Source organism: Nomascus leucogenys, chromosome 2 (assembly GCF_006542625.1).
Source record: "Nomascus leucogenys isolate Asia chromosome 2, Asia_NLE_v1, whole genome shotgun sequence".
NCBI lineage: Eukaryota > Metazoa > Chordata > Mammalia > Primates > Hylobatidae > Nomascus > Nomascus leucogenys.
This window is the reverse complement of record NC_044382.1, coordinates 1,566,050-1,578,909: the sequence shown is the minus strand read 5'-3', so window position 1 is coordinate 1,578,909 and position 12,860 is coordinate 1,566,050. Positions and strand designations below refer to the sequence as shown.

At 50.7% G+C, this 12,860-nt stretch overlaps 1 protein-coding gene across 3 annotated transcripts in view; it reads right to left on the bottom strand.

Annotated features, from left to right (window-relative positions):
* The window catches only part of TBC1D9B (TBC1 domain family member 9B), a 44,954-nt gene that overhangs the window by 14,046 nt on the left and 18,048 nt on the right, over positions 1–12,860 (bottom strand). For all 3 annotated transcript variants that reach the window (XM_030824311.1, XM_030824319.1, XM_030824327.1), the window contains 4 exons: positions 12,399–12,608; positions 3,490–3,651; positions 2,913–3,063; positions 2,186–2,400 (listed from right to left, as the gene is read on the bottom strand). In XM_030824311.1, the coding sequence (XP_030680171.1) occupies positions 2,186–2,400; positions 2,913–3,063; positions 3,490–3,651; positions 12,399–12,608 (738 nt within the window). The remainder of the gene's footprint in view (positions 1–2,185; positions 2,401–2,912; positions 3,064–3,489; positions 3,652–12,398; positions 12,609–12,860) is intronic.

Genomic DNA, 12,860 nt, shown 5'->3' with positions numbered 1-12,860 from the left:
CCACAGTAGCTCACGCTTTATAATCCTAGCACTTTAGGAGGCTGAGGAGGTCGGATCACTTGAGCCCAGGAGTTCAAGACCAGCCTGGGCCACACAGTGAGACCCCGTCTCTACAAAAAATACAAAAAATAGCTGGGCGTGGTGGTGTGTACCTGTGGTTCCAGCTACCCAGGAGGCTGAAGTGGGAGGATCAATTGAGCCCAGTAGATGGAGGCTGCAGTGAGCCATGGTCATGCCACTGAGCTCCAGTGTGGGCAACAGACAGAGATCCTGTCTCAAAAAAAAAAAAAAAAAAAGTGCCCAGGAGTGGTGGCTGGTGGCTCATGCCTGTAATCCCAGCACTTTGAGAGGCTGAGGCAGAAAGATCACTTGAGCCTAGGAGTTTGAAGCCAGTCTGGGCAAGATGGTGAGACCCCATGTCTACAGAAAAAGCTAGCTGGGAATGGTGGTAGATGCCCTGGGAGGCTGAGGCAGGAGGATCCCCTGGTCCAAGGAGCTTGAGACCAGCCTAGACAACATAGCAAGACCCCGTCTCTAAAAATAATAATAATTTAAAATAAATTAAAAATAGAAATACTGGCCAGGCACAGTGGCTCACATCTGTAATCCCAGCACTTCGAGAGGCCAAGGCAGGTGGATCACCTGATGTCAGGAGTTCAAGACCAGACTGGCCAACATGGCAAAATCCCGTTCTCTATTAAAAATACAAAAGCTGGGTGTGGTGGCACATGCCTGTAATCCCAGCTACTCGAGAGGCTGAGGTAGGAGAATCACTTGAACCTGGGAGGCGGAGGTTGCGGTGAGCTGAGATCGCGCCACTGCACTCCAGCCTGGGCAACAGAGCAAGACTCCATCTCAAAAAAACAAAAAAATTTACAGTCAAATTATTTTGGGCAAAAGTGCTAGGAACACACAGTGGAAAAAGGACAGTCTCTTAAATAAATGTTGTTGAGCTGGGCACGGTGGCTCACGCCTGCAATCCCAGCACTTTGGGAGGCCAAGGCGGGCGGATCACGAGGTCAGGAGCTCGAGACCAGCCTGACCAACGTGGCGAAAACCCATCTCTACTAAAAATACAAAAATTAGCCTGGTGTGGTGGCACCGCACCTGTAGTCCCAGCTACTCAGGAGGCTAAGGGAGGAGAATTGCTTGAACCCGGGAGGCGGAGGTTGCAGTAAGCCGGGATCACGCCATTGCACCCTAGCCTGGGCAACAAGAGTGAAACTGTCTCAGGAAAAAAAAAAAAAAAAAAAAAAAAGCTGGGTGCAGTGGCTCATGTCTGTAATCCCAGCACTTTGGGAGGCCAAGGCAGGTGGGTCATGAGGTCAAGAGATCGAGACCACCCTGTCCAACCTGGTGAAACCCACTCTCCACTAAAAATACAAAACATTAGCTGGGCGTGGTGGCACATGCCTGTATGTAACCCCAGCTACTCAAGAGGCTTAGGCAGGAGAATCGCTTGAACCTGGGAAGTGGAGGTTGCAGTGAGCTGAGACTGCGCCACTGCACTCCAGCCTGGGAAACAAGAGTGAGATTCTACCTCAAAAAAAAAAAAAAAAAAAAGAAAAGAAAAGAAAATGTGGTCTATGTAATATGATTGAGCCTTAGAAAGAAAGGAAATTCCGACACATTCATGTGACATGGATGACCCTTGAGGATATCACGCTAAGTGAAATAAGCCAGGCACAGTAAGGTAAATGCTGTATATTTCACTTATACGAGACACAGTTGTCAAATTCATAGCAACGGAAAGAACAGTGGTTGCTAATGGTGGTTGGGGCATGTTTAATGGGCACAGAGCTTTGGTTTTCCAAGATGAAAAGAGGTCTGGGGATGGATGGCGGTGGCGGGTATACAACAGTGTGAATGTGCTTAAAGCACTGAGCTGTACACTTAAAAATAGTGAAGATGGGAAATTTTATGTTCTGTATACCTATTTTACCAAACACATAACACAATCAAATGCTGCTGGGACTCAGAGAAAAGTACAAAGAGGACAACTTCTATTCGGCATGGGGATGAGATGAGCAATTAATACTGTTTTTAAATTACGTCTTTTTCTGCAGCCGGGCTGCTTCCTTGGGACACGAGGCAGGGTTACCACACAGGCCTGGGACCACAGGGGCCTGCTCCTGTGAGCCTCTCGTGGCAGATGCCGTCTCTGGGCCCCCGTCAGGCCCCTTACCTGGCAGTAGCCGATGGTGGGGTTTCGGAAGGCATAGGCAGTCAGCACCCGCCGGAGGGCAGCAATCCCGAGCTCGTTCTGGAAGGCAGGGTGCTCGGGCATGGAACGGTGCAGGTCTCGCTCGATCTCCTCCGTGGCCAGGCTGTACTTGCCAGTGGACTTCTCCACCAGCTCAGCGTAGTACCCGGGGTGAGTCACCATCTCATTCCAGGCCCCTAGGGAGACACGGGTGCCAGCTGTCTGTCCTTCCTCTGGTACTTTGGGGGCAGTAACAGGGCAGGTTGGAGACACCGGGTGCCCACAGAGGAGAGGTGGGGCTTGGGGTCAAGCACAAACTGGGAGAAAAGGTTTCCCTTGTGCTCCTGGGAGGTTGCTGTACCCGAAAGTTCAATTGGCTGACTTGCCTCCTCCAGAAACCACGGGTGTGAATGCTGTCAGAGCCTGTCCCAAGGAAAGGAGGCCTCTAGGGGACCTGTTTCCCTCCCACTGTGGGCGGGAGGGCACCACCCGGCCAGCAGAGTGCCCATCCCCCAGCCTCTGTCCCTCGGGACGCTCCTTCTGGTTGGGCCCCGGGCCTGAGCCCAGAGCTCGGCTCCCGGCTGTGTGAAAGAGCTGGGAGCTCCTGCCTGGCCAACTCCAGGCCGGCTCAGGACTAGACGAGCTCACATGGGGAGAGCTTGGGGGCTGACTGGCTGAGCTGAGGCTGGGGCGGCTGCATCCCACTCACCGGAGAAGAGGAGCCACAGCTCTCCCCGGAGGCTCTCAGGGATGCCCTTCAGGACCAGTGCCCGTGTCTTGGCTGTGCGGTACATGCACACACCACGCCCATACTCGAAGAAGTGGATGTGCCATGATTCCTCCTTCATCTTCTCCTTGGCCTGAGGGAAAAGCGCATCAGGGAGCCTGGGGGCCGAAGCACATCTGAGTGCTGAGGCCTAGGCCACAGCGAAAGCCTCGTGAACACTCCAGACAGTGCTGGCCAGCAAGTGTGGCCTTCCTCAGGATTCCTGGGAAAGACCAGGCCACGCTGAGCCACACCTCCCAAGGCTCAGGAGACCAGCTCCTCAGCGGGAGGACCCTTCCCTTCAGAGGCCTGGAGTGTGCAAACAGCACACTGAGCAGGTCAGTGGAGCCCCCCAGAGACGCCTGCTCCATCTCACGCTGCCAGGGTGCAGCCTGGGTGGGCACTGCCCAGTGGTCAGCCCAGGGCCCTGAGGGAAGGCCCAGGCCCAGGACTGGCCCCAGCTTTCCTCCTGAGGGCTCTGCTCTGGACGGAGGCTGGAGTGCCGGCGCTCAGGGCTCACCCCCTTGGCTCCAAGGTCCTCCATGGGCGAGTTTTTCTGGAAGAGCTTGAGCAGGCCCTGGGATGCGGTTGGCACCTCCTGCGCACAGAAGCTCTGGCGGCTGCTGAGGGGAGAGGCTGGGCTGGCGGGCTGCTCCGACACCTCCTGAGGAGCTGGGGAAGACTAGAAAATAAAACAGGGAAGGGGAAGCCCTAACAACTGTGCTGCCAGGTGGCCTCTGATGCGCCCGTCCATCCAGAGCTGGATCAGGGCCCGGTGCAGGAAGGGCCATGGGGGCAAACGGTGCACGGAGAAGGGCCCGTCTGGCTGGGCAGGAGGCTGTGGCTGCAGCTCAGCCCTCAGCTCCTCTCTGGCTGCTGGACACCGAGTCCTCAGTAATTAAACCCACTCTCACCAGTGAGTCAGCCTCAGGGAGCAGGTTCTGGGCTCACCCTGTGGGGCCCTTTTCTGAGGGAGGTCAGTGCAAAGCACAGGAGAGGCCCTATCCTAACGTGGAGGCACATCCCTGCCCACCCTCGGGCCCATGCTTCCTGGGCTGCACAGAGGGCTGGGCGATGGCCTGTGACGTTGGTCTGGGCTCAGGGTGGGTTTGGGGTGACTGCGTCACCCGGTTGCTACCAAGGAAATGAGTGGCCCTTCTGCAGGAGTGTTGGGATAACCCAGGGAGCATGCAAGGCCTGCTGCTGCCATCATGGTGCCACACGGGCCTGAGAGTGATGCTGTCTTGGCAGAATGCAAAGTCCAGTGGGGGAGAAGCCCAGCTGCCTGCCTGAGCTTCTTGGCTGGGCAGGTGGTTGATTCGCCATGGTGGGCTCTGGCCTGGGCTGGGCTCTCTACCCCTCACACCCTCCCACTGGCTCTGGTCCCGTGGCCACGGTCCCACTCCACCCAGGGCTGGGGCAGCTGCCAGGGTGCTGGGCGCCCTCCTAAAACACTTCACATTCTGTGTTTTTTTGAGAGAACCCTGATCTTGACTGTGGCGATGGCTTCATGGGGGTATACATGTTAAAACGTACCAAACTGTATTCCTTAAATATGTACAGTGTATTGCATATCAATTTTACCTTAATAAAGTTATTAATATAAAACGAAAAAGGAAAAAAAAAAAGAGAACGCTGCTAGGTTCGCACCCAGTCTACCCCTCTGCCCCCTGTGATGTTAGAAATGGATTTTGGGTCCACTTAAACAAATGTTTACGACAAGCTGCCTGAATCCAGTGGGCACGGCCCCAGTGCAGACTGACTGCCTGCCTGGAGATCCTGCTTCCCCCCTGAGCTCCCCCAGAGGGACTGACTAGGACACACACGGGCTCGCAGGCTGTGAGGTGCCTTGGAGGATCACACATCTCAGTGCCAGGGAAGGAGCCAGACCGCCGGGTGTGTGGTGTGCAGCAGACGTGTGCTCCCGGCGAGGTGGCAAGCGCGGCACCGAGCTCAGGGACCAGGCTGCTTTCGGCAGAAGCTTGGCTCAGGTCCCACCTTACATTCGGGCTCACTGGCCTCAGGTGGGTGTTCAGAGCTGCCTGGGATCCTGTGTATTCCTAGTCTGGTCCTCCCCGCTTCCCCGAGGTAACCACGCCACATAAACCTCCAAAACCACTTGCCATCCTTGCATCCCACTGAACCACACTTTTTCCTGTTTAGCTGAGAACATGGGAACAATCTGAGCCCTCCACGGGTGCCCTCCTGCCCGCCCACCTGCCTGCACCTGGACCCCATCCCCTGCCTTCTCTGCAGGAGTCACTCTCCAGCACAGAATTGCACTGTTATTCCCCTAAAGCCCACCCTCACTTTGGCTGAGTGTTGTTCACATATGATGTTCACTCTGCTAAGATTCATCCAGTTGTACACTGTATGTGTACTTTTGGATATATATATTAAACTTCAATTAAAATTCTAGCCCTCCCAAAAGTTACCTCCGTTACTCTCTGCTGACCTTTATACAAAATTTCTTGAGATCCTTAATCCCACTGTCTCCTTTCCCCTCTTCAAGTTTTTTTTCCCTGTGTTAGAAAGCGTATATTTATACTGTAATATTTTATGCTAACATCATTATATAGTTCCCTTAGTCCTCTCTTTTTAAGATGTCAATTCCCTACTACAAGCAATATTGAAATTAGCTAGTAGGCCATTTCTTCCCACTTTCCTCCCTCTCTGCCAACATCTGATCAAAAGGATATATTTTTAATTAATAAGGCAATCAGTGACCTTATTCTACTTTCCATATCTTTCCATATACCTTCCCTTTTTTTTCTTTTTTTTTGAGATGGAGTCTTGCTCTGTCACCCAGGCAGGAGTACAGAGGTGTGATCTCAGCTCACTGCAACCTCTGCCTCCTGGGCTCAGGCAATTCTCCTGCCTCAGCCTCCCAAGTAGCTGGGATTACAGGTGTGTGCCACTATGCCCAGCTAATTTTTGTATTTTTAATAGATACGAGGTTTCACCATGTTGGCCAGGCTGGTCTCAAACTCCCAACTTCAGGTGACCCGCCCGCCTCGGCCTCCTAAAGTGTTGGGATTACAGGCGTGAGCCATCAAGCCCAGCCTCATATACCTCCCTAATCTCAGGTTTTGATTGTACTATGTCTCCATCATCAGAGACTGTAACATTTATATACTGTCACCTCTATTCCTACTATCTAACCTTAATTCCACAGCTAAATATAATCAATGTTACCACCAGTCCTTAGGCCCAAGCTGCTTCCATCACTCCTTGGTTGTCTGGAGTCTGTTCTCCAGCAGACTCCACAGAAGCTGAGAGAGCCCCTGAACTCCTCTGTGTGTTCTTTACCTACAGTCTTTATACCTGAAGGTCAGTTTGGCTGGGTATAAAATCCCTGGGTCACAGCTTCTTTTACTGTGTATCTTAAAAATGTTACTCTGTATAATCTCAGCACTTTGGGAGGCTGAGGCAGGTGGATCACCCTAGGTCAGGAGTTCGAGACCAGTCTGGCCAGCATGGTGAAATCTCAACCCTATCTCTACAAAAAATACAAAAATTAGCCAGGCACGGTGGCATGTACACATAGTCCCAGCTACTCAGGAGCCTGAGGCACAAGACTGCTTGAACCTGGGAGGCAGAGGTTGCAGTGAGCCGAGATTGTGCCACTGCACTCCAGGAGACACCCTCCCCAACCCCCACCAAAAAGTTACTCTAAAATGTTGCTATTGTATCACAAAGTCTGATACCTCTCTGAGGAGGAATCTCTCAGGATTTGGCCCATTGCAACCTCCGTCTCCCACCTCCTGGGTTCAAGTGATTCTTGTGCCTCAGCCTCCCCAGTAGCTGGGATTCTAGGCATGTGCCACCACACCTAGCTTATTTTGTATTTTTAGTAGAGACAGAGTTTCACCATGTTGGCCAGACTGGTTTTGAACTTCTGGCCTCAAGTGATCTGCCTGCTTCAGCCTCCCAAAGTGCTGGGATTACAAGTGTGAGCCACTGTGCCCAGCCTGGAATAATTTTTTAATCTTTAAAATCGAATAGTTTTATGAGATTATATGTCAATATCGACTGTTTTGTGTTGATTTTTCTAGACATTCAATGTGCCCTTCCACTATACAAGTTCAAGCTTATTTTATCAGTTTTCCCTAAATCACAGTTTCTATTATCTGTTATTCCACTGCTTTTTTCTGGGAAGGTGTGGGGTGGCACTACAACTATATATAAGTTGGATCTTCTTTGCCTAAACTTCTTTATCCCTTCTCTGGACAATTTCTTCTCTATTTGTTTGAGTCTCCTCTGACTCCATTTTTCTCCTATCTCTTCCTTATTTATCTTAATGTATTTCCATTCTTGTGTTCCTGATTTTCATTTCTGAAATATCTGTTTTTTTTCTTATTTCCTCCTGAGTCCTGTCAACTCTCTTCCTATTTTTCTGTTGACTAGTCAAATTTAACCCGAGCTTTCTAAACATTTGTAATTTATACCATTCTTTAGTAGTTTCTGTCGTTTTTCTAATTCCTTTGAGATCACTTGGAAACATCAGGACACAGTTTTCATCTGCTTGGAGGAATATTTTTCTGGTGTGCTTTCATTATCTGTGGGAGGTTATCTGGTTCACTTTCTCCCCGCAGTATCTTTGTACAGGGTGTGATCAGCATCTTTTCCTGTTCTTTCAGCAGGATGTTCTATGTGTGGGCAGTTGTGGGTCAGAGTAGCTTTCTGAACTCCACAGCTGGAGGGGTCTTTCCCCTGCTGCGGTCAGTCTGTGGAGCCCTTGCTCCTGTACTTCCTGGGATCAGCCACCTCTTTCTTGTATCTGAAGCTTTTCTCCTTTACCCCAAGTGTTCCTGCTCCGTTCAATCTCAGTCCTCTTGCATCTCAAGCTTTTCTCCTTTACCCCAAGTGTCCCTGCTCTGTTCAATCCCAGTCCTCTTGCACCTGAAGCTTTTCTCCTTTACCCCAAGTGTCCCTGCTCTGTTCAATCCAGTCCTCTTGCACCTGAAGCTTTTCTCCTTTACCCCAAGTGTTCCTGCTCTGCTCAATCCCAGTCCTTTTTTCCTTGGGGTGGGCTCTTTTCTTTTGGAAGGGAAGTTTTTGTCAAGGGCATGGGTTTCCCTCACATTCTTGATCTTTCCTCAGCCGTGTAATATGTCAGGCCGCGATAAGGCTGTGGGTAGAAATAAAGCAGGATTTTGTGCTTCCATTAATAAAAAAAAGCCTCCTCTATAACCTGGAGCCTGAGAAATCTGCTCCCAATTTCACTGGCTGTCTCTCAGATTCACTTGTTGAGGTTTCCATTTGCTGAGTAGTCTCTTGTGAGGGGTATTCTGGTGACTTCTGGATTCCCTGGCTCTTAGGACTATCAGAGCCCCTTTTCCTTCCTGCCATTGCCTCAGCACAGCTACTGGCTCTGTGTCTGCACAGAGTCATGCCACAGTTGGTGGTCTGGCCCCCAAATGTGGTGCACAGTTGGTGCATAGAGCATAGCATGGAGGTTCCTCAAAATATTAAAAATAGAATTGCTATACAATCCAGCAATTCCACTCCAGGGTATGTCCCCAAAAGAACTGAAAGCAAAGATTCAAACAGACATCTGTACACCCATGTTCACAGCAGTGTTACTCATAATAGCCATGAGGTGGAAGCAGTCCAAGTTTCAACGGATGAACAAAATGTGGCTTATCCATACAATGGCATATGATTCGGCCTTAAAAAAGAAAGCTTGCCAGGCGCGGTGGCTCACGCCTGTAATCCCAGCAGTTTGGGAGGCCGAGGCGGGCGGATCACAAGGTCAGGAGATTGAGACCATCCTGGCTAACACGGTGAAACCCTGTCTCTACTAAAAATACAAAAAAATTAGCCAGGCGAGGTGGCGGGCGCCTGTAGTCCCAGCTACTCGGGAGGCTGAGGCAGGAGAATGGTGTGAACCCTGGGTGGCGGAGCCTGCAGTGAGCCGAGATCGCGCCACTGCACTCCAGCCTGGGTGAAAGAGTGAGACTCCTTCTCAAAAAAAAAAAGAAAGAAAGAAAGAAAGAAATCTTGAGGATGCTACAACAGGGATGAACCTGGAGGACATCATGCTGAATGAAATAAGCCAGGCACAAAAGGGAAAATACGATATGCTTCCACTTATGTGCATTACCTAGAATAGTTCAATTCAAAGTCAAAAAGGTAGAACGGTGCTTGCCAGGGGCTGGGGGAGTGGGGACTGAGGAGTTACTGTTTAATGGGTTCAGAGTTTCAGTTTTGCAAAATTGAAAAAGTTCTGTGGATGGATGGTGGTGATGGCACAGCAATGTGAATGTACTTAATGGTAAATGTTGTTATGTGTATTTTACCACATAACACATAGTGTCTCCTGAATCTGACCCCTTCTTACCACCTGCACTGTTCCTACCCTTGATGCTCGACTCTATCATCTTGTGCCTCTGCTTCTGTGACGGTCTCCAGCCAGCCTCCTTGCTTCTATTCTTGCCACTCTCTAGTTCAGCACTGCCCAAGAGAGATGATGAGAGCCACAAATGTAATTGTAAATTTTCTAGTAGCCACATTGAAAAGTCCTAAAATAAATTATTGAGATTAATTTTAACAATATATTTGACTTAATCCAATATATCCAAAATATTCGCATTTCAACAGGAATCAATTAAAAAATGATGGAGTGGCCAGGCACGGTGGCTTACCCCTATAATCCCAGCACTTTGGGAGGCTGAGGCAGGTGGATCGCCTGAGGTCAGGAGTTCGACACCAGCCTGGCCAACATGGCAAAAACCCATCTCTACCAAAAATACAAAATAAGCTGGGCGTGGTGGTGGACGCCTGTAATCTCAGCTACTCGGGAGGCTGAGGCAGGAGAATCACTTGAACTTGGGAGGCAGAGGATGCAGTGAGCCAAAACTGCCGCACTGTACTCCAGCCTGGGTGAGAGAGCAAGACTCTGTCTCAAAAAAAAAAAAAAAAAGATGGAGGTATTTTATGGTATTTTATGTTTTTCTCTTCATACTAAGTCTCCAAAACCTGTGTATAGTGATTTGAACAGTCACAGCACATTTCCATTGGGACCCACTGGATTTCCAGGGCTCCATGGCCACATATGGCTGCTGTACTAGACGGGGCACCTCTAATCCACTGTCAACATGGACGGCCACAGTAACCCCATTAACATGTAAACAGATCATGCCCTCCTCTGGTCATGACTCTTCACTGGCTTCCCCTCTCACCTAGAGTCAAAGCTGCAGCACTCACAGGGCCTACGGGCTTTCGATGACTTGGCCTTCTGCCACCTCTCTGGTCTCACCTCCTACAGCTGGTCAGTCTCCTAAGCCCTGGTCCCAGGAGCCCGTGCCACGTCCAATCCTGTCTCCCAGCTTGCTGTGCTCTCTGCCTCCGACACCCTGCCCCAGACAGGCTATGGTTGGTTCCCCTGCTTCTTTCGAGTTTCTCCTCCAGTGCTGCCTGATCAGAGGTTGCCCATGAGCAACAGAGAGAAAATAGAGCCCCCTTCTTTCCCCTGGCACTCCTGATCCCCTCATCCTGCCTTATTTCTACCCACAGCCCTTATTTCTGCCTGACATATTGTATGTTTATTTGCTTACTGTCTCCCTCACTGGAATATTAGCTCTAAGTGAACAGGCACTCTGTCCAATGCGTTCACTGTTCTACTCCTGGGGCCTAGAACAGCAGCTGGCACCTAACAGGAATGCACTGAAATATGTTTGGCTGCGTGAAGCCGAGTGCCTGGGAGGGGCCGTGAGGGGCGCTTACTCAGCTTTCAGGAAGTGTGGGGCCTCATGGAGGCAGAGGAGGCTCGACCACCCTGTTCACTGCCCCTGCCACTCAATCCAACTTCACTCTTCCTTGAAATCCCAGATGAAGCCCAACCTCCTCCACACCTTTCTTCATGTCTCCAATCCACACTGATTCCGCCCACCCCTTCCCACACACTCATCGACGTAGTAATTTATTTAGCATCTATTATTGGGGCGGACAATGTAAAGGCCTGCCTGGGCCAGACCACACACAGCTCTAGAGCACTGAGGACACACACAGCCACAGCTCCCACGCCTGCTGTCCAATGGGATGGGGCCTGTAGGGCTGGGCACTGACTTTTCCAGAGAAGCTGGATCTGTGAATTTGCATATGGACTCTTCTAATGGCCAAATGTTTTTGCAAATTCAGACTCAACGACAGCAGCAGCACATCCATCTTGTCACACCAGAAAGCAAGCAATCACAGACGACCAGTGTTGTGCCCAGGGACTCAGGGCCAGCCCAGATGAGCCCCTCTGACCACAGATAGAATAAGCATAGTGATTCCAGTGGAAAGACACACATCAAGTTGCTTAAATCCATACATTCATAATTACAATAAAAAGTAAACCAAAAAACTCACCGGTCACATGTGGAAGACACTAGAAAACCAACTCATCATTATTTTGACAACTGGTAAGAGGGAAGAATAAAAGATGTATTCTGCCTTTCCTCTATGAACCGTGCCTGGGGTCAGCTTCCCTCTTTGGGAGAATTTCAGCTCCCAGACGAAAGAAGGAATGGAATGAGCATGCCACTGGCCACTGGCCACTGGATCCAGGCATATTCTCAATGACTGACGGTAGCATAGAGAGGTGGCCGGTTGCCAGACATCTCTTGTTGGAAGTAAACAGCACCTCGAGCCTGCCCACAGGCAGACCTGCCAGAACCAAAATCAGCTGAGCCTGAATGTGATCACGGCTGTCGGTCTCACTGCTCAACCAACTTAAAGGAAACGAGACACAGGAGCTTGCTAAACGCCCGCAGCGGATGCAATCAGCAAAACCAGACGATGAGAGACTCTACGGCATAAGTGACCCATTCCTTCAACAAAATACTGTGGAAGAATAAACAAGAGCTAGGTGGAGCAGACGCCCGTAGATTAAAGGGATTTAAGAGACCTATCAACCAACAGTGACATGTGTGACTTTCGTGTGCCTCAGTTCAAATAATCAAACCGTGAAAAGTACACTTGCACACGGGGAAGTGTGAATACCATGTTTGATGATATTAAGGAATTCTTGTTAAGTTTGCTGGTACAATAGTGATACTGCGGTTCTACCGTCAAGAACTTCAGCCTGAACGCCTGGCAGGGAAGGTCATGGGAACAAAGCCGAAGTGTACAGGACTCCACAGTGTGGCTTTGCTCCGAGTGCAGCGGCAATGCAGAAAGGACGGCCAGAGAAGGTTCCTCATGGGCAATGGACCCAGCAGGAGTGAGGAGTACCGGGGTGTGTGGCTGGGGGTGCAGAGAGGCTGTGATGTTGCTGGGCAGTGTGGGTCTGGGCCAGGGGTCTCTTGCCAGCTCTGACACATCTGCCCCTAGGCGGAGGCCCACAGCAGGCTCCATGGGGTCAGGCTCCAGTGCGGAGGCTGATGGATGCCCTGGCTCTTCCTGGGCCCAACTCGACCCTGCTGCTCCCAAGGGGCTTCTCACCTCTGTGCTAGGGTCCACAACACTGGCTTTCCTGCTGCCGATACTGCCTGGCTGCTTGGATGGTGTTTTCTGGAGGAAGTCAGAGATCCTCTGAACCAAGAAATCACGGTCTTTCAGGTTGGCAAACAGGAATGTCATTTTGCTTTTGGTGCTGATGGACAGGGGGCTTGGCAGCACGCTGGAGCTGTCAGCTTTTTCGACAATGGTCACCTGAGAAGGTGGAAGAACTCTTTTGGGTGTCTACATCTCAGGCCCTGCAGCTGGGCATGCTTTGTGAATGGCAGACTGTCATGCAGCTGTCCTCTCCTGGGCACAATGCAGTGAGTGGCCCGACTGCCCTCATATTCTGACTCTGCCACCTGCTGCACGTAACCCCAAGCAAGCTGCCTGTGCCTCTAAGGTCCCGTTTTTCCTGTCAATGGGGGGGAGCACATTGGCCGTGCAGGGTGGTTCTGAGGATGA